The sequence below is a fragment of the Sarcophilus harrisii genome, chromosome X (assembly GCF_902635505.1).
Source record: "Sarcophilus harrisii chromosome X, mSarHar1.11, whole genome shotgun sequence".
In the NCBI taxonomy this organism is placed as follows: Eukaryota; Metazoa; Chordata; class Mammalia; order Dasyuromorphia; family Dasyuridae; genus Sarcophilus; species Sarcophilus harrisii.
Window position 1 is genome coordinate 29,372,890 of NC_045432.1, and position 19,654 is coordinate 29,392,543.

Here is a 19,654-nt window from a genome sequence, read left to right on the forward strand (position 1 = left end):
AGTCATCTGCAAAAGAATGCTTGTTAAATATATGTATACATTTATACTTATATGTATTAAAATATATATAGACATTAAGTATATATAGACATACACAATGCATGGATGTGTGTGTATATATATATGTGTGTGTGTGTGTGTGTGTATTATATAATATACACATAGGTACTGTTCAGTTTCAGAAAGTTCCCTTTGCACCCAATGTAATCTGAATTTTGTAGGAACGGTGTTGAAATCCAGGCTCTGAAATTTTACTGCCTGTTTGATCTTGAGCAAAATGTCTCTTAGTTTTTCTGGGCCTTATCTGTAAAATGAAAGTTGAATGAGATGACATTAACTTTTCTTCCAGTGGTCTTTTAAAGTTTCTAGATCGTTTTTCTTTTATCTTTATAGTGTAAGAAAAAAATACTGCTTGGCATAGGATACTTCATAAATGTTTACTTGCTTTATTCACTTAGGAAGAGTATGGTTGGACAAAAAAATAGAAACAGCACTAAATGATTAATCTAGTTTTATACTAGGCACTGTATAAGGAATGTTTTCCTCACCACCAACCCTGAGAGAAAGGAAATGCAGGTATTTATTTCAGACAAGGAAAGCCAGAGGGCATTGAGAGATTATGTGACTTGATCATAAATGTGAGAGCTGAGACTTGGAACTTTCATCTTATGACTCCAAGGTGGGTTATTTTTCTACTCTGTGGCTGATCCATGAGTTGAGTCTTAGATGAAAATTAGTTGTCACCTAGTTTTTGCAGACTATCTGGCAGGTGCTTAGTAGTTGACTTTAGAGTGATGATTGTATATGAATAATGAATATTTCATATCTCTTACTTATTTTCTCTTCCATTCCCTCCAATTTAAAAGGGAACAAACTATTGGCAATACATATAATTAGTTAAAGCAAATTTCCACATTGTTCATGTCCAAAAAGGTATTGATTTTTATCTCTTTTAGACTCAGTGATACTCTCCTGAAGTTTGTAATAATAATAATAATAATATTTTTACTGTAGTCTGACAGCAAAATTTGTTCAATTTTGTTGTAGATTTTTGCTTTACTTATGTACATATTTAAAATGCCTAGTGGTCTTGGACAAGTCACTTTACCTCCTTGCACAAGGTGGCCTTCTCTGTAACATGAAAGGATTGGAGTCCTTTCTTGATCAATTTATCTATAATTCTAGGCCAGACATTGGTGGTTTATGCTTCTAATTCATCTTGAGGGAGATTGAGTTTAAGAGTATTAAATTGTAGTAGTAAGGCTAAGTCATGATGAATCCTCTGGAAACAGTAATTATGCTGTCTCAGGAGTGAAGTGGACCCAGGTTGGATGTAGTCTTTGATTCCAAGATGATCAGCATTGGTAGTGGGTCATACTTCCACGGTGACATCTACGAATACTTTTTCTAGAATAAGGTCTTTTTATTTTTTTTAATATTAAATTTTTAAAATTTTTAAACAATTGAGTCAGAAATTCTCTCCAGGCCTTCCTTTACTCATTGAAAAGGCAAGCAATATTTCAATTATATAGTCATACAAAACTTTTCCTTATTAGCCATGTTGCTCCCCCAAAATGAAAAAAAGGTGTGTTTCAATCTGTACTAAGATTTCATCAATTTCCTCAGTTGTCTCTGGATGTGGACAGCATTCACAGTTGATTATCATTGTAATATCCTGTCATAGGTACAATGTTCTCCTCCTTGTGATCACTTCACTGTGAATCAGTTCACAGAAGTCTTTCTAGGTTTCTCCAAACCATGCTGCTTGTCATTTCTTACAGCACAATATCTCAGTCACATATCAACTTCTTTAGTCAATATGGGAATCCCCTCAATTACCAATTCTTTGTCACCACAAAAATAGCTGTTATAAACTTTTGTACAGATATGTCCTATTTCAGAATAAGGCTTTTAAATGCTTACATTAAAATACATAAAGACTACAAAAGAAATCAAGACATTAATTACAATTTCCAATTATTTTTACAAGATCTTGTGTAAAACTATATTCTACTAAAACTAGATCACCGCAATGGTAAGGATTATAAACTGCAATATAAATATCAGGTAGGAAGAGAAACCCTGCTGGGAATAGCAATGGCCAGCAGAAATTAACAGCATTTAGCATTTTGGTAGCCTCCAAACTACAGACAACATAGTAGAGTAGTAGAGTCAACAGGGAAGGAAAAGATTAACACGGGAGGATCATATAGCCAATTTAGTCTCCATATATGCTTCTATGGGCACCCTTATGCTTTAATTGAAAGATTGCTAGCCACTACAGCTCAACCTTATCTCAAAGGAAACTATGGCCACTGTAGTTCAAAGGAAAGATTTCCATTCTATACAAGTGACAATGACTAATTGTCTCAGCCCTCTATGTCCAGCAACACCTGTGCCTATGTTATGGTACATCATCTTTAAAAAGAATGATACAAAAAAGGCAAAAAACCTCCTATCATAGAAATTAATTCTCCATGGATTTGGGTCTATTCTGTCTTACTTGACTGCTCTAGAGCCTAATTTTCACTGCCAAACAGTCACCAATGGTTGTATGGAAGGAACACTTTGGGTGTTAGGAGACATGAGTTTCTAGTTTTGTTTTTGTCATGAATGAGACATAACAGAAGAAAAAAAATTTTAAGACCTCTTTTGATTTTAATACTCTCATTACTGATATATCTTTGTAATTACTTTTCTGTTTTTGTGCTGGGTGTTTTTTTTTTTTTTCATTCCCTGGCTTCCTCAGTAGAATGTAAACTTATTGGCCATGATATTTTTTTGTCTTGTATCTGTATGTACAGTTATAGTCCTGCAATAGATGACCTTCTAACCTAAATGTTCAGTGACAGGGTTTTAGAGCCCTAATTTCTTCCTTCCTTATGAAAAATAACACCACTGCCGCCCCCAAGTCTTTATTTACTATATATGCTTTCCTTTCATATCCTTTGTTCATCTCTAAGACAAGCAGCTAGCATGAGTCGAGTCAAATTCAGACTTTCAGATGAATTCAATTTTTACCCTAAACTCTCAGCTAAATTATTGAGGGTATCTGTAGTAATAAATGGATGCTATTGCTAGTGTGTATATTTGTGTCATATTTGGGAATCAAAAGTTAATAATATATCAACAAAGAGGCTAGTACTGAATCCGTCTTCCATCTCTTATGAAAATGGCGGTGCTTCCAGGATGCAGAAATCTTGTTCTTCTTGTATTTTACTGATTCGTTTGTTGTATCTATGTATACATTCATACTGTAGACAATTTAATGATCTATTTTTTTAAGATAATTTGAGGGGGAGAACAAAGAGCAGTTAAAACCATGGGGAATGCTTTAGAATAAATAAAATGCTTCCTTGTTCCCAATCACCAGTCTGGTCATAAGGAAAAATATATACTTAATTTAGAGGTTATAGAAATTAGGTTTACAGTGGACATCAAAATTTCTACTGTGAAAAAAATGATGGAATATGGTAAATGAAAAAAATACTAAAAGGGGTTCTGTTGTTTTTTTGTCGTGTCCAACTCTTACATGACCCTATTTGGGAATTTCTTGTCAATGATACTGAAGTGGCTTGCCATTTCATTCTCCAGTTTGTTTCACAGATTAGGAAACTGAAGCAAACTGGGTTAAATGACTTGCCCAGGATCACAGTTAGTGAGAGAGGTAGGCTTTGAACTCGGTTCCATGAGTCTTTCTCTCAAGATCTGTCATTCTATCCATTGCATCTGACCTATACTAAAAGGAAGTGGTGTTCAAATTGAATATATTGAATTGATCTATCTTGGTCCTGATAAGATGATAAGAAAGGTGGATCTATTGGTTCCAAACATTACTAGATGTGAGGTGATAGCTTCATCTTTCATTTTACTGATGAAGAAACTGAGAGTTTTGAAATGACTTGCCCAGAGAAATTGGATTTAATTAAACTCAGGTAATCCTGACGAGTTAATTTGATAAATTTTGTTTTCTTTGCTATAAGGCAGAGTGATACTGGAGAGAGGATTGGATATTGGGAAACGACTGGAATTTTTAAAAAATCAAAAAAGAAAATATTCTGCCATTAGAGACTCTGCCTTTCAATGACTCTTCCTCCATCTATTTAACAATTTTTCCTGCTTATTACAAATATTTTCATGTTTTTGATTCTTGTTTTTAAGAGTTTTGTATTGACAAACTTAGATTTGAAATATTTTAATTAGTCAGTAAAATTTTGGAGGTTGACCTTGAAATTAAGTATTAAAGGAGTCTTAATGAAATTTTTAATGGAATTTATAATTGACATGCATGATTTGAAAAAAAAATAGAGCACAGAGTCCTATGAGCTTTACAAGAGAAGTAGAAGTTATGGCAGTCTCATATGTACACATTAAACAATTCAATTCAGTAAATATTTATCAAGCTAGGTACATAGTGTAAATATCTAGGCTACATGTTTCATCATGCTGCCACCTTCAGGATCTCTTTCTCTTTTCAGTTTCCTTATTTTTGTCATTAATACTACCATTCTAGAAATCCTGCAGTTATTTTTGACTTTCCGTTTCTTGATCAACATTTCCATCCTCCATTTCCAATCAACAATTCCTATTAATTCTAACTACATACCATTGTGGTACCTTCCTTGAAACACTCATGTAACTCTTCTGCTTTTTGAAACATTTTAATTTTTTGTTACATTTTGTTACATTGTTACATTTATATTACAAACTTCCTCCCTCTGTTCCTCCCTTCTCCAGTCCACATTAGAAAAGGCTACCAGTTGACAGACAGCATACACACACATATATTAATGTGGTTACACATAAAATAAATGTAAAACCACAATATGCATCCTTTTATTTATTAGTTCTTTCTCATGAGGTGGATAGCATCTTCCTTCATAGGTCTTTTGACGTTGATATCAGTATTTGTAATACTCAGAATTAACTTAGTTCAGAATTATTCTTTGAACAAGGTTGCTATTATTATATGCAATGTGCTCTTGGTTCTGCTTATTTCACTCTTCCTTATTTTATGTAGAATTTTTTCCTGTTTCTCTAAACCCAACTTGCTCATCATTTCTCATGGGACAGTAGAATTCCATTACATTCCTATGCCACAACTTGTTTTGCCATTATCCAAACGATAGTTATCCCCTCAATTTCTAGTTCTTTGCCTCCACAAAGAAAGATGCTAAAAATATTTTGGAACATATAGTTTTTTTCCTGATCACCTTTAGGAAACAGACCTGGGTGAAAGGTATACATTGTTTTTATAACTCTTTGGGCATAATTCCAGATTGCTCTCCAAAATGATTGGCTCAGTTCATAGCTCTATCAAACAGTGTATTAGTGTCCCGGCTTTTGTTTGTTTTCCTCTATTACACATCCCCTCCAACATTTATCATTTTCCCCTTTTATCATTTTAGCCAACCTCTAATAGGTGTGAGATGACATCTAAAAGTTATTTTAATTTGCATTTCTCTAATCATTAATGATTTACAACATGTTTTATATAGCTATACATAGCTTTTATTTTTTCATTGAAAAGATATTTTTTGAATATCAGTTGGGAAATGACTCCCATTCTGATAAATTTGAGATAATGAGATATGAGACATTTATTGGAGAAACTATCCCCCCAATTTTCTGATTTCCTTCTAATCTTGACTACATTGGTTTTATTTGTAACTGTCTACTTAAGCCATTCATCCTATCTACTTAACCCTTTGTCCCACTAGTTCCCAACCAGACTTCTTTTCACCTCCCGACTTCTCACAATCCAGATAACATTCTTCCTTCCCTAACTTTGTTCCTACTCTTATCCAGCATATACTGACTGCTTTACTCTTCTCTATTTAAATTCTAACAGCTCAAAATCCTGCCTTACCCAGCTACATACCAACAAGCTGATCATGCTGAACTTGTCATCATCACTCTTGCACTTACTCAAAACGACATAATTTTATCAGTTTGTTATAGATTTCTTTTTTGGTACAGATGGTTCTTGAATCAGACATCTGACTTTACAATATCTTTTTCATTCAAATGGCCAGTTGCCAACTACACATCACTACTGAGACTGCCACCTATTTGACTGTGTGTGTGTGTGTGACTCAGTCTGTCTGTCTTTGCTAGCGTCTCTTCGGTCTTTTCCTCATCACCTTTTTTTTCCTCACAGTTTACTTGTAGGCATATCATGCTCCCCCTCCCTTTCCCATTTTCTCATGCACAGAGTACAAGGATTATTTCACCTCAGATTTCTCCTCCTTACACCTTCATTTGGACTGAATATTTATTAAGCTGAACCTGGGACAAATAGGAAGTTTAACATAGATAGCAACTCTAGTTGAATGCCATGTGCTTATAACCTAGAAGACAAAGAGGTGATAAATTGAAGAGAGATACTGTCCAGGTGCCATCGAAAAAAAGTTGTTAATTTTGACATTCCTATTAAGTAAAGGACTAATTAGCCTTCTGTCCTTGAAAGTATCACAAACTTTCCCCAAAATCTCCATCTAATCTTCATTTACTTGTTTCATCTTCTGTTTAAATATGATTTCCAGCACCCCTAGAATTCAAAATAAACATTTATCTTTTATTTCATTTCTATAATTGTAACAATTTGTTTCATGCTATAATTATAAACCATATATTTATACTTACATAGAATTTTATGGGATTTATGATTTTTATAATTTATTTATTTTAAAATTTTCATTTTATTAAAGCTTTTTATTTACAAAACATATATGCATGGATAATTTTCAACAATGACCCTTACAAAAGCTTTCTGTTCTAAATTTTTCCCTTCTTCCCCCTTCCCCCTCCTAGATGGCAGGTAATCTAATACATGGTTAAATATGTTAAAATATATGTTAAATCCAGTATATGTATACATATATATAGTTATCTTTCTGTACAAGAAAGATCAGATCAAGAAGGAAAAAAAACCTGAGAAAGCAAACAAAATGCAAGCAAACAACAACAGAAAGAGTGAGAATGATATGTTGTGGTCCATTCTCGGTTCCCATGGTCCTCTCTCTGGGTGTAGATGGCTCTCTTCATCACTGAACAAGTGGAACTGGTTTGAATCATCTCATTGTTGAAGAGAGCCACGTCCATCAGAATTGATCATCGTATAATTGTCTTGTTGCTGTATATAATAAAAATATGGTTATTATATATAATAAAAATATGGTTCTGCTCATTTCACTTAGCATCAGTTCATATTGTCTCTCCAGGCCTCTCTGAAATCATCCTGTTGTTTGTTTCTTACAGAACAATAATATTTCATTCATATACCACAATTTACCCAGCCATTCTCCAATTGATGGGCATGCGTTCATTTTCCAGTTTCTAGCCACTACAATAAGGGCTGCCACAAACATTTTTGCACATAAAGTTTCCTTTCCCTCCTTTAAGATTTCTTTGCGATATAAGCCCAGTAGAAACACTGCTTGGTCAAAGGGTATGCACAGTTTGATAGCCCCTTTGAGCATAGTTCCTTCAGAATGGTTGGATCTTTTCACAGTTCCACCAACAATGTCTCAGTGTTCTAGTTTTCCCACATCCCCTCCAATATTTTGTCATCATCTTTTCCTGTCATCTTAGCCAATCTGACAGATATGTAGTGGTATCTCAGAGTTGTCTTAATTTGCATTTCTCAATTTAATGGAAATTATGGAATATTTACCAAGCAAAGACAGGGTTTTTTGGGTCTGTAGTAGCTGTCATTATTTTATAGATACACTATAAAATTGTTCTTGTGAGGAAAAAGTCCATATGATGGACTTTTGAAATAAGCTTTGTTTATGAATGAGGAATTGGAACTTTTTATTAGCTAGAGTAGAATTTGACCTGAAAAGAATAGGAAGTCTTTTTTCAATTTAATAAAAATTTAGTTGCTTTCCTAGTTACCTTCTCTCCCAATTCTTAGATTCCATGCTTCAAAGCTCCTCGATAGGAAAAGGATGGGATACTGGTATAGTATCAAAAGTTTGTAGCTTCATTTAGTGTAATTCAAAAGAACCAAATATCATACTGGTTCAAGTCAAAACTCATTAGGTTCAAGTTAAATTTAACTGATTTTTATTATGGAATAATTTTTACTAGCATGGGATAATTTTTGGTAGCACTTAGTCAAAGGGAGGGCCTGATGAATTTGTACTGTTGGCACGCTATTTCTAACTTGATAAAGACTGTCTTCTTAAGATTGCTTATATAAAGCATCATAATTTTGGTTTAGATTTTGTGAAACCAATCCTCTCTGTGTTGCAGCTTAATCCTTAATGCTAGAAAAACCAGGTCTATCAATTAACAGCAAGAAATAAAAATGTTCATTCTACCATGTTCTCTTCCTTATAGGTTAAGAAAAAAGCACTATCTTCATCCTTTGAGATATTTTTAAATTCCAGTTATAGTGTTGAAATTGTATAAAGTCTTCTGAAATTTACAACCATAGTGGTCTTTACTGGTCTGAGTGATAGGATTCATTCATTCATTTATCTACCTATCTAATTATTTATTCATTCATTCATTCGTTTATTTTTCATTTATTTTTGCTTCTTTAGAGAGATGTTTTGTTCTCTCTCTCTCTACACACACACACACACACACACAGCTTAACAAGTTCTTAATATAATGACTAAGTGGAAAGAGAGCTTGGGGGGTAGCAGGGTAGTGAAAAGGGGGCAAACCTTGTAATCCTGAAAATTTGGGAGCAAGTCCTGCCTCTGACACCAGTAGGCTGGTGACTTAGGCCAAGTCACTTAACATCTAGTACCCCAGACAAGTAACTCTTCTGTTACTATGCAAGACTTGGGAGCAGCTCCCAATGGGGGAGGGGATTTTCTCACAATATTTGAGAGTTCCCCTAGGGGATGTTATTAGAAGATTCTAATTTGGCCAAAGGTCTTACTACTCACTGGGAAACTTGAAAAATTAAGGATTACACATTTGTGGTACGTGAACATATTGTAATACTGTAATAATCCAATATTAGGCAAACAAAAAAAATAGGGAAGGACTTTTATGAAATTACATTAAATGGGGGAAGGAAAATAGAACACCAAGGATGAGTGTTCAGTCATATAACACCATGTGACCTACATTACTATTTTTTTCTGATTCTTTAATGGGGTAACAAATTAGGAAGTGGGACATCTGAGCATCTGTAATTTGGCTAATTTTTCCTGAAACTCTTTAGTCCCTGCTAATGGGGACTAGTGTCTTGATTACCTTTCTTGAGAATAGGACTGGTGTTAATTGCAATTAGTTTTGGGGTTCTAAGTAGTGACAGCTTTGGGAGAGAATTAACTTGAGGGTAGATACAGTAAACTGATTTATGACTTATTTTCAGTTTCTGAGCTACTGGAACAAATGGATTTCCTACTTCCATTCTCTTCAAATGTTTTTGTTAAGTGAAAACAGTGGGTTGCCCTTGTGGTATCTCATCAGTCTTTTTTATCCTTTAGAGTGGCAAAGGAGTATCTTTTTCTTGATATTTTAAGGAGACTGTTGGAAGTGAGAATAAAACCTTAGAATTACAAGAGATTTTAGAATCATGAGGACATTGAACTTTGAGGATGTCTAAGTAGGAATGTTAAGCAAAATTAAACCCAGGTCTTTTGACTATCAATCTATATGTACTTTATATTTTTTTAAATATTTGTTTTTAATTGATTTTTTTAAAAAAACATCATATCATTTCCAGACATGTCCTTCCAATATCCAGCAAGCTCTCTCTTGTTTAAAAAAAAGGTGGGGAATGGCAAGTTCAGCAAAACCTGTAAATCTGTTAAAAAGGAAAAACAATCAAAAACGCCCAATAGTTACATATACTTTATGCTATATTCTGATGTTGTAGATATGCTACTCTCTGCTTTTGAGGGTTAATGTGTGCTTTCTTAATTATCAGTCCTTCATTTGATATCACTTGAATTTAGCTTCATTTTAACAGTCTTTTCATTTACATTGTTTTGGTTATATCAGTTGTCTTTGTTTATTTTACTCACAATTCATACAGTTCTTAGCACATTTTTCAGGATTTCTCATTTGTTGTTTATTACACAATAATCTACTTAAATTTTTAATTTTGTTTCTATTTGTTTAGAAAATAAAACTCAGTTATCAGTTTGTTCACTCCCTTAGATTTTTTTCTCCTTCAAAGTCCATCTCAGATGCTTCCATCTCTTCCATCTCAAAGCCTTTTGGGATCCTTTCTCCCTAATTACATTCTCATTTCATGTTGTCAGTTTGTACTCTTTGCAGTCAACTTATGGTAATTTGTTTTATAGTGCATTTTATCTGTGTCCCCTATAATCTAGTAAGCCCCTTGGGGACAAGCATCTTATTATATTGTCTTGTCTCCCCCTTCCCCCCCCCCCCCTTGCCCAACATAGCACATTAGGTATAGGAATCACCTAATGCCACACTTCCTAAAACGTACTATTTTTGTGTTCAATTATTGTTCTAACCATTTTTACAGTTCTTCTAAATAGCTGACAGTAGCAGAGTATAGATAGTGGAAGTCATAAAAATTTCTTGAATCTTTTAAATCATTTTTTAGGACAAAACTCAGTCTTTTAAAAAATGTAATGTCTCAAAGTGAGACAGTAAAGAATGAGTGTCAGCTACTTTTGTGTAAAATTAGCAATGCCCTCAAACTATATAGCAATACTATTAAATATGGGAAATAAGAACAAATCAATGGACAAAATTCTGACTTTCAGAGATTTGTTAACTAGTAAGAGTATATTAAAAAAGGAAATATTCCTATAAATTCATTATGTGTTACTGGATCACAAATGCAGTCCTGGTAACTAGGATTCTAGAGCAGGAACAGGACAAAGTGGCAGGGTAAAATAAACGATGGTAAAGAAAATGATGTTCTGCAGTGGTAGAGTTCAGGACTTGGAATCAGAAGAACCTGGATCATATCATTGTTATGGACTAGGTTGTTTACTTTTATAAAATGAGAATAATAAACATGGAGTATCTATTGTTCCTCTGATAATCACATGAAATATTATATGTAAGATGTCTTGCAAAGCTCAAACATACCAACTTATTATTCATCACTCTTTTTTGTGTGGTCTACTCACTTTCACCACTGGAATGAAGGAGAGTTGTTCGAATTATTTTGTGCTTTTGACTATGCAACGAGGAAAGTTCTTAGGTTTCTAAATTCATGGGAAAAATGCAATGGGCTAGAAACATCATCAGAAACCGGTCCAGTGTCTTTTGATGACTCCTGAAAATGCTGTTCACACTGCATGTTTCTATTGGTCTGAAACCATTGACCATATTTTTATATCATGACAACTTCAAATAGTGTGAATTTAAATACAGGAAGTTTTCTCTCTATTAATGGGGACCTGCTGTGCCCATATTGTAGATTGTTTTGCACAATTACCCAAGTATAAGAAACCAGCATTATATACTGTCCTGCACCACTGAGGTTTGTTCCAATTTTGTCAGCAATGAGGAACTAAAAATTGTCCCTTTGGTTATTGGAACAGCTGTACATTCTTCATTGTATGAGTGGTAGACAAAATAAAAGGATACCATCCATATTTCATGGAAAGAACCTGGGTTTGAATCCTGGCACAAGGATGTAACATATATATTTATTATACAAATGAACTGTTTCCTTAATTTTAATATAAGTACGAGGTTAGATTCATGTCTAAATCAATGAATAATAACTTATTTGTTATTAATAACAACTTATTTGTTATTAATATATAACTTATTTGTTATTAATACTAATAATTATTTTGTTTCAAACTTAAAGTCCTATCTTTCTTTTCCCATTGTCTTCATTTGTAAAATGGGAGTAATGATAATTTTATTACATCTGACTTAATCATTTCACAAGGTCGTTGTGTCAAATGAAATAACGTTTTCACAGTGTTTAAGTTGCATGTATTGGGTAATAGCTTGGTATCAATTTGGCATTTATTTCAGAAACAATAAACTGTTTGTTTTCTTTAATGGTAAACTGTTTAACTTAGTTTATGAGCTATACTTAATGTGAATAGGAAGGTAGGATTATCAGTAAGTTTCTAGAATCTGGACAGTCTACCAGCTTACTGTGCTTGTCAGCTACAGTACTCTTGGTAGGAAGTGTGTGGAGGATGGATGACAGCAGGATACCTAAACAGCTGTTATGACTATCAAGAGTAGATGACTATACAAGCTGGGCAAGCAGAGAAAATCTATATAAGGACACATGGAAACACAATTTAAGCCAAAGTAGTATAGCTGTGGGATATTGGAAAATAGTAGCAGACATCTTGGCATGAAATAATCAGAAACTGGAACATTCTTTTTGAGCAAAGACAGCATCCCAAGCAGAGGGGGAAAGTCATAAATGACAATTTTAAAACAACAATTACAGATCCATAGTAAAGGAGCATCTTTAATGTATGCAGTATGAAATAAGTGGTTGCTGTTATCTCATCATTCATCCTAAAAAGTTAATTGTTTGCAACAATAAATATCTTTCAGATATGAAGAGCAGCATATGTATTTTGCATGTCTGTGAATATATATATATATATATATATATATATATAGTATCCTAAATGTCTTAGTTCAGTTTTTAAAGATTATTAAGCTTCAATTATTAAGCTTTAAAAAATAAAAAGAACTAGTTATTTCTTCTAAACTAATAAAAGATAATACATTACCATTGTTTAGTTTATTTTATTTCCATTAATTTATATAACACATAAATGATTTAGAGTGGATTAATTCTTTGAAGAATTATGAGATTATATGCAGTGTGGGATAGAGATATCTTCTCATCTCTTTTTGAAAACTAGCTTTTGTTGGGCAATTAAATAATTCATTTTTGATAGTTTTATGCCTTTTTCCATTTATATTTTTGTAGTGAGATATACATACATACATACATATATATATATATATGTATATATATATAAAATATATATTGCCTTTCCTTACTTTGCATCAATTCATTAATGTTTTTCATTCTTCTTTGTTTAACATTCATCATTTCTTACTTCATGGTACTATTTAATGGGAATAAGTCTTTGTTATTTAAGATATATAGAATATTAATAGAAATATGAAAGACCAAGTAGTTAAAGGATAGTAATATTGTCTTAAATAACTTTTACTTCTCTAGCTCCATTAGATGGCACAGTACTGTATTGTCTTGAGAGTAAAGGGATTTGGGATTTGTAGAGTGAAAAATTTGTGTTTAGCAAATTCTGGGGACTGCTTGTTGTAGTAATAATAAAGTTTTGGGAATTTATATTTGTGAAAATTATTACCAGCTTATCTTGTTCAACAGACTTTAATGGGAATTTATCCACATTACATGCATGTCTATTGCATTTCTAAAGACTTTAAAGGCTTTTTTTCTATCTTCCCTTTTTCTGAGAAGGGAGCACCTGGTTTTCTCATCTGTAAAATGAAGATGATAATAGTTGTGCCACATACTTGACAGGATTATTATAAATTGCTGTGTAAATGTTAGTTATTACATTGTCGTCTATATAGTGGATAGTTGCAGTTAATACATTTTTAAAAACAGACACATTTACCTAAATTTGAGCAGCCTCTTCTGTCTGATGGCTTTAAGTGATAAGAGAAATTTTACTTTCTTTGCCAGAAATAGCGTTTATCTTTGGGGACAATTGTTGTCATGTTTTCTGGTAGGGTTGGATCATTCTGCTCTAAAATTGGGTAATTTAAAGTCATTTTAACCTTTAAAAATACACATTTATTTTTGCTATATTTAAAATATCATAAATGTAGCTGATATTCTTTTAATTTATAAAATGGCTATGTAAAACATTAATCTTTTTAGTTCAGAGGATGGTATTCTATAATGATCAGTCGATTCAATTTCACTTAATTTATAACACTAGAGATTTAAATTGTGGAGAAAGGGGTGGGGGTATTGTATGCCTAATTTTGGCCAGAAAGATTTCCATCTTGTAGCAGGGGAGTAATTTAAGCTTTCTGGAGCCACCTAATCCTTAACTATATTTTTACAAATTCACTATATTCACTACTTAAAATCAAATTTGCTTATATAAATATTTTAATAATGAATTATAGAAAGACTTTAAATTTTTGGCTAATAATAAAAATTGATATGGAATGCCTGAGTGTAATTGATATGTTAGTATGACATTGGCTAATGTGAAGTGAAAGGAATAAGAAACTTTTGGAATTTGGAGGAAATGCTTGATACAATTTGGAATAAATTTGGCTGTTTAATTTATTAATACAATTGACACTAAAGTAATTTATTAATAAGTTAAAATGTGATCATTAAATTGTAAAATTATTACTCTATAAAAATCTCTTCTCTTGTTTTTTACACATTGAACTGAATTCTGCTTCACTTTTGTACTGTTTGACCTATATATGTTTCTTTTAAGAATGATTTGGAAGCTTTTAGGGCTTAATATATAACTTATGATTTTTTTTAAAACCATAATCCTGTCTAGAGCTAACATTTTCTGGTATGAATTTTCTTTTGTTTTGAGATTTGCCACTGGACTCAAATGATACCAGGTATGAAGTGATTTTTATGACACAAATATCTACAGGGATTTAGATTTAAATCAATAAAAGACTTGGAACCTCATTTAATGTGAATTATGCATTTCTAGGTCTAGAAATCTTTTATTTAATTAATTTTACTTCGTAATTCTCTGAAATATGTTGGTTATTGCCATTGTATTTTAATCTTTTGGCACATGATAAGTCATGGTTTTTAAATTAATATAGTGCAAATAACTCAAGGTTACTATGGTTTTAGAAACAAATGAGCCAAGGAGTATGCAGTCAACCCAGTTTTAGGGGTTGTCTCTCCGTTATTGGTTTTTAGATGTCAAAAATGGGAGAAACTTTGAAACAACTTTTAAGGGATATTCCATAAAGACTATATATTAGAAAAATCTAACATCATTTTATATTGCATTGTAAAATAAATTTTGCAGACAAATAAAAATGCAGTTCTTAGAAGATGCTTAAGCATTCATCCATTCTACTTAACCAGCATTATACACTTAACAAATGGCTGTTTCTAGGTCTTAATTTGCATTACTTAGTTTTTTTTCTGGTAATTCTTAATTCTTAGATCTGTCAAACAACTATTCCCTTTGTTACCCATTGAAAACTTGTTTGAATAATAGGGCATGGCCTTAGCCCTATTGGAGGGTCTCTTTCTAATTTTGTAAAAAAATTTACCATTGCCAGAAGTGTCTTAAAATTGTTCATTGGGGACATAATAGATAATTCTGTCAGCCTCTCAAACCTATCTTGACATTTGAAGAGACTGATGGGACAAAGTAATGAATGCATAGAGCTTTAACACCAAATCTAGGATCTGATGAAATTATTTATCTATGTCTGCAATCTCTCTTCTCCAAAATAATTACCCTTTTTAGCTGGGGTTTTCTATTAAGGAGAACTCATTGTAATTGGCAAAGTTACTTTTCTTGTACCAACTTCTGATAAGGATGATAAGTACAGAAAATACTGTTCACATTTTATAGATAGGGAAAGAAAGTTTCTTAGTAGTTGTGAACACACTCAAGGCTATAATTTAACCAAGAACCATTTTCTATATTATGTATAGGATACAGAAAATACTGTTCACATTTTATAGATAGGGAAAGAAAGTTTCTTAGTAGTTGTGAACACACTCAAGGCTATAATTTAACCAAGAACCATTTTCTATATTATGTATAGGAACAGTCTATATTCTCCAGTAACTTTTAATCTGAGCTCCTAAAAGAAGCCAGACATTCTCAGAGACAGCAGTGAGGAAGGAAAACATTGCAGAAGAATTAAATGGGGTTTAAACAATATGAATTTGGGACAAGTAAAACTTGCATTATAAAATCAAAGAATCTTTTAGTGATGAGGATTTATCAAGAGGAAGGCAGTGTTTTGTTTTAGTGATGTCTATCTCTCTAACTAAAATACAACTATATAACTCCTAGGTCATAGTAGGTGCTTAATAAATGCTGATTAGATTGGATATTGAATTGGTATTTTAGTTGTAAAATTAATGAAAATGCATTATGCATCATACTTATGAATTTGATCCTGTCGGTTTTAGAAAAGGGATTGCAGATTTTTTTTTTTAAACTCCCAGAGTCATTATAAATTTGTCCCTTTCTTCCTCTTTTCCCTTCTAGGAATAATTTTATTAACTTATCGCTATATGGAATTAATATACCTTATAAAGAGTAACTATGGGTTGAGATTTGTATTTCTATCTTTGGGCGAGAGCTCCACCTTGTGATCTTTGAGTATACATTTGTATTTTGAATACACTGATTATTTACAAAAGTATAAGGATAAAATTTTTTTTGTTAATTTATTTTGTTAAATTAATTAAAGAAATTTAATCATGCCATTGTTATGCTTCCATCAAATTTTATCTTATGTCCACCTAGGAAATTTATGTTTTGTCTAAAAATATGTTACTTTTGTATACTCATTATCAATGTTATATTTAACTGTATAAATATGCTGAACATGGAAAAATATATTCTGTATTTATGTGAACCAAGATTGACTTCAAAAAAGCTCCCACCACATTTTCTATTAGCCACACTGGTTCTCTTGATGGCAAGCTGTAGATATTTCAAGATAAAAAATGCAGAGAATAAAAGTACTTGGAATTTAGTATGGTATCATGTACTTAATTATTATTATTATTATTTTAAATCAAGACCTGTTTGATATGTGGAACTCCCCCTAGCCTCATCCCCATCCTGTTTTATCAGCATAATTCTGCAATTTAGAGTCTGGTTTGGGGCAACTTGTGACTTGCTTAGGGGCACATGATTGATCATTTTGTGTGAAAGGCAGTATTTTAAACTTAAGTCATCCTGACTCCTAGCTTAGCTCTCTTCTTCATCCAGCATTAGTTTCTTTCTAGTCAAAAGAAATTGCCTTTCTCATCTAGAAATAGATATTGCTGTTACAGGGCAAATAGTCTATTTTTAAATAGTCTATATATATATATATATATATATATATATTTATTGACAGGACATATGCATGGGTAATTTTTCAACATTGACCCTTGCAATCACTTCTGTTACAACTTTTACCTTCCTTCCCTCCACCATCTAGTTACTTTTTATGTCTTTTGTTTTCTTTTTGTCTCTTAAAATGTTAACTCATGCAGGGCTTCAAGGTTTGCAAATTTCTTTCATTACAACCAGCATTTTTGGACAATAGATTGTGAAAAAATGTTTTCCCTATTTTTCAGATCAGAAAACTCAACTGTTAGAAAGGTTAACTGACTTGCCCCTGATTATACAATGTCAGAGGTGCACATTGAAGCCTGAGTCCAGCACTTTATACATTATTCCATGTTGTGTAGTCAGAATACATTTATAAACTAAATTTGTATTTAAATTACAATAAATCAAATTACAAAAATAAGGTGGCCAGTTTTTTTTCCCCAAATGACTTGGGAGTAGGCACATTTCTATAAATTCTGGCTTGAAGGGAACTTCTACTCTCTTGACTAGTTGTAAGAATCTTTCTACGCACACACACACACACACACACACACACACAGGTATTTTTACACACACACACGTATTTTTAAATAGAAGTATTTAAATGATAGTCTGAGAGAACAATTGTGCATTGTCATGTAATGGGCATGTCACTAAATTAGACATTTTTACAATATGAACACTTTAGAAGAGAGACAAAATTCAAAGTGGTTTTGGAAGACAACTCTTGGGTAGTTCAGGAGCAGATTATCCATGCCTTCTGTTTTTTTCCCTGTCCTTCTCCTTTGGTATTGAATTTTTCTAGTTCTAAGGCAAAGGTGTCAAATGAGGCATGTGGGAACCAGATTAAAATGTAATTGGGAAATACATAACAAAATAAATTAAAAAAATACAATAAAACACAGATTATATTATATTTTTATTTATGCAGCCAGCAGGGATGCTTATGTATAGTTTAATGGTTTCTTTTCTATTGGAGTTGGACATTACTCTGCTAGGGTTGAGAATGACAGGATTTTCAGCTCGACATGTTTTATTGTCCTTTTAAGGCCATTTGCTTAAAACTTTTGTAGTGGCTAATATAATACTTCGTCAAGGAAGACACAGAAATTCTTAATTTCTCATGAGCCGTTGGAAAAGATAATCAGTACCTTATTGCTTTGGGATGTTAACTTTAAAGTACTTTCAGTTGCTAGATAGTAGTAAATTAAAAAATCATGGGCCTCTTAGCTGATGTTGGCAGCAGTTACCAGTAAAGTTGTCTACTGAGTTGCATACAAACAAACTGGCTTATTTTTCTTTTTCTGATATATATTGCTCACCTACTTGGGATTTATAACCTTTATAGCTTTCTAAACTAATCTGAAATCTTCAACTTTGGAACACTTTACTAACTTCACTATGAGACTTGTTAGTTTCAGTTTAGGTTGTCAGTTACTTGAGGAGGAAGAGTTGAGATTAATTTTTAAAAATATTTCCTATCTCTCCCCAAGCATATAATAGTTGTTCTTTAAATGAATGAATAAATGAGAAATTTCAGAATTTCATATTGTTCTATGTAGTAGTTGAATTTTGTGAAGCTCTTTAAAAAGATCAATGCTATGCTGTAAAATAGACTTAAAAATAAAACTAAAGAAGAGAAATAATTAACTTTTAAATCTGTTAAATTTATAGTGGAAGTCTTATATTTTGTTTTTCTTGTGGCATTGTACCTGCTTGTTTTAAAAATGAGCATGTAGGTAAAGGAGTAAAGAGGAGGTTAAAAAAAAACAATTTTTTGGGGGTCATAACACAGTAGTCACTCGTATCTGTAGCTTTGGAGGATAATCATTTTGTTCTCTTTTCTTTCTCCGCTTTCTAGAATAAACATGGCCTGTTTTTTTTTTTTTGTTTTTTTGTTTTTTGTTTTTTTTTTTTAGGAATTGTCTGTCACAGAAGAAAGAAGTACAGTTTCATTTTGCGAATATAAATTTATGAACACATTATTTCTAATACTGTGGTGTTCCAGAAGATGATAAAGAAATGATAGCAGCTCCAGAAATACCAACTGATTTTAACCTTCTTCAGTAAGTAATTTTTAATAGTGATAATTATTAAGGTTTTTTGATGTGGTTTTCCCCATATTTTCTGATTCTCCATTGGTAGCAAAAATAGTAAGTACTACATGTGCTTTTTAAACAGGCGTTTAAACTTTTACTCTGGAACTGTGATTCCCAGCCCTGGTTTTGTGACATTCCAGTTAATTTAGTTGTGACGTACTAATTATTTCAAGTAGCGTCACAATTTTCAAAACTAATTTTTGCTTTTTTTTTTTTTTTTTTTAACAAAAAGATGTTATTTTGCCGAGCTTTTGCATAACCCCATTTCCTCAAACTCCAAAACTAGCGCCCAGAAATGAAAATGTAATAAATAAGATGGAAAATAGCCACTCCGGCAAAATGTGTAAAAAGCCTTCAGTGGTTATACCAAACAGTGTCAGAAGTGTATGGTAAGCTCCTGCTTGTGGAAAACCTGAAAATGTATTGCATTTAAATACAATTTACGAAAAATTAATGTCTGTAAATTTAGGAATATTTCAGTAAACCTAATTTTTTAGGGTAGAGAAGTATAAGCACACTGTAATCAAAAGATATTTTGTGTAT

General features: G+C 32.3%; 1 protein-coding gene across 7 annotated transcripts in view; it reads left to right on the top strand.

Moving 5' to 3' along the window:
* Positions 1–19,654, top strand: part of STAG2 (stromal antigen 2) — a 121,692-nt gene that overhangs the window by 24,125 nt on the left and 77,913 nt on the right. For all 7 annotated transcript variants that reach the window (XM_031944428.1, XM_031944425.1, XM_031944426.1 and 4 more), the window contains exon 2: positions 18,932–19,078. In XM_031944428.1, the coding sequence (XP_031800288.1) occupies positions 19,035–19,078 (44 nt within the window). In that variant the 5' untranslated portion in view covers positions 18,932–19,034. The remainder of the gene's footprint in view (positions 1–18,931; positions 19,079–19,654) is intronic.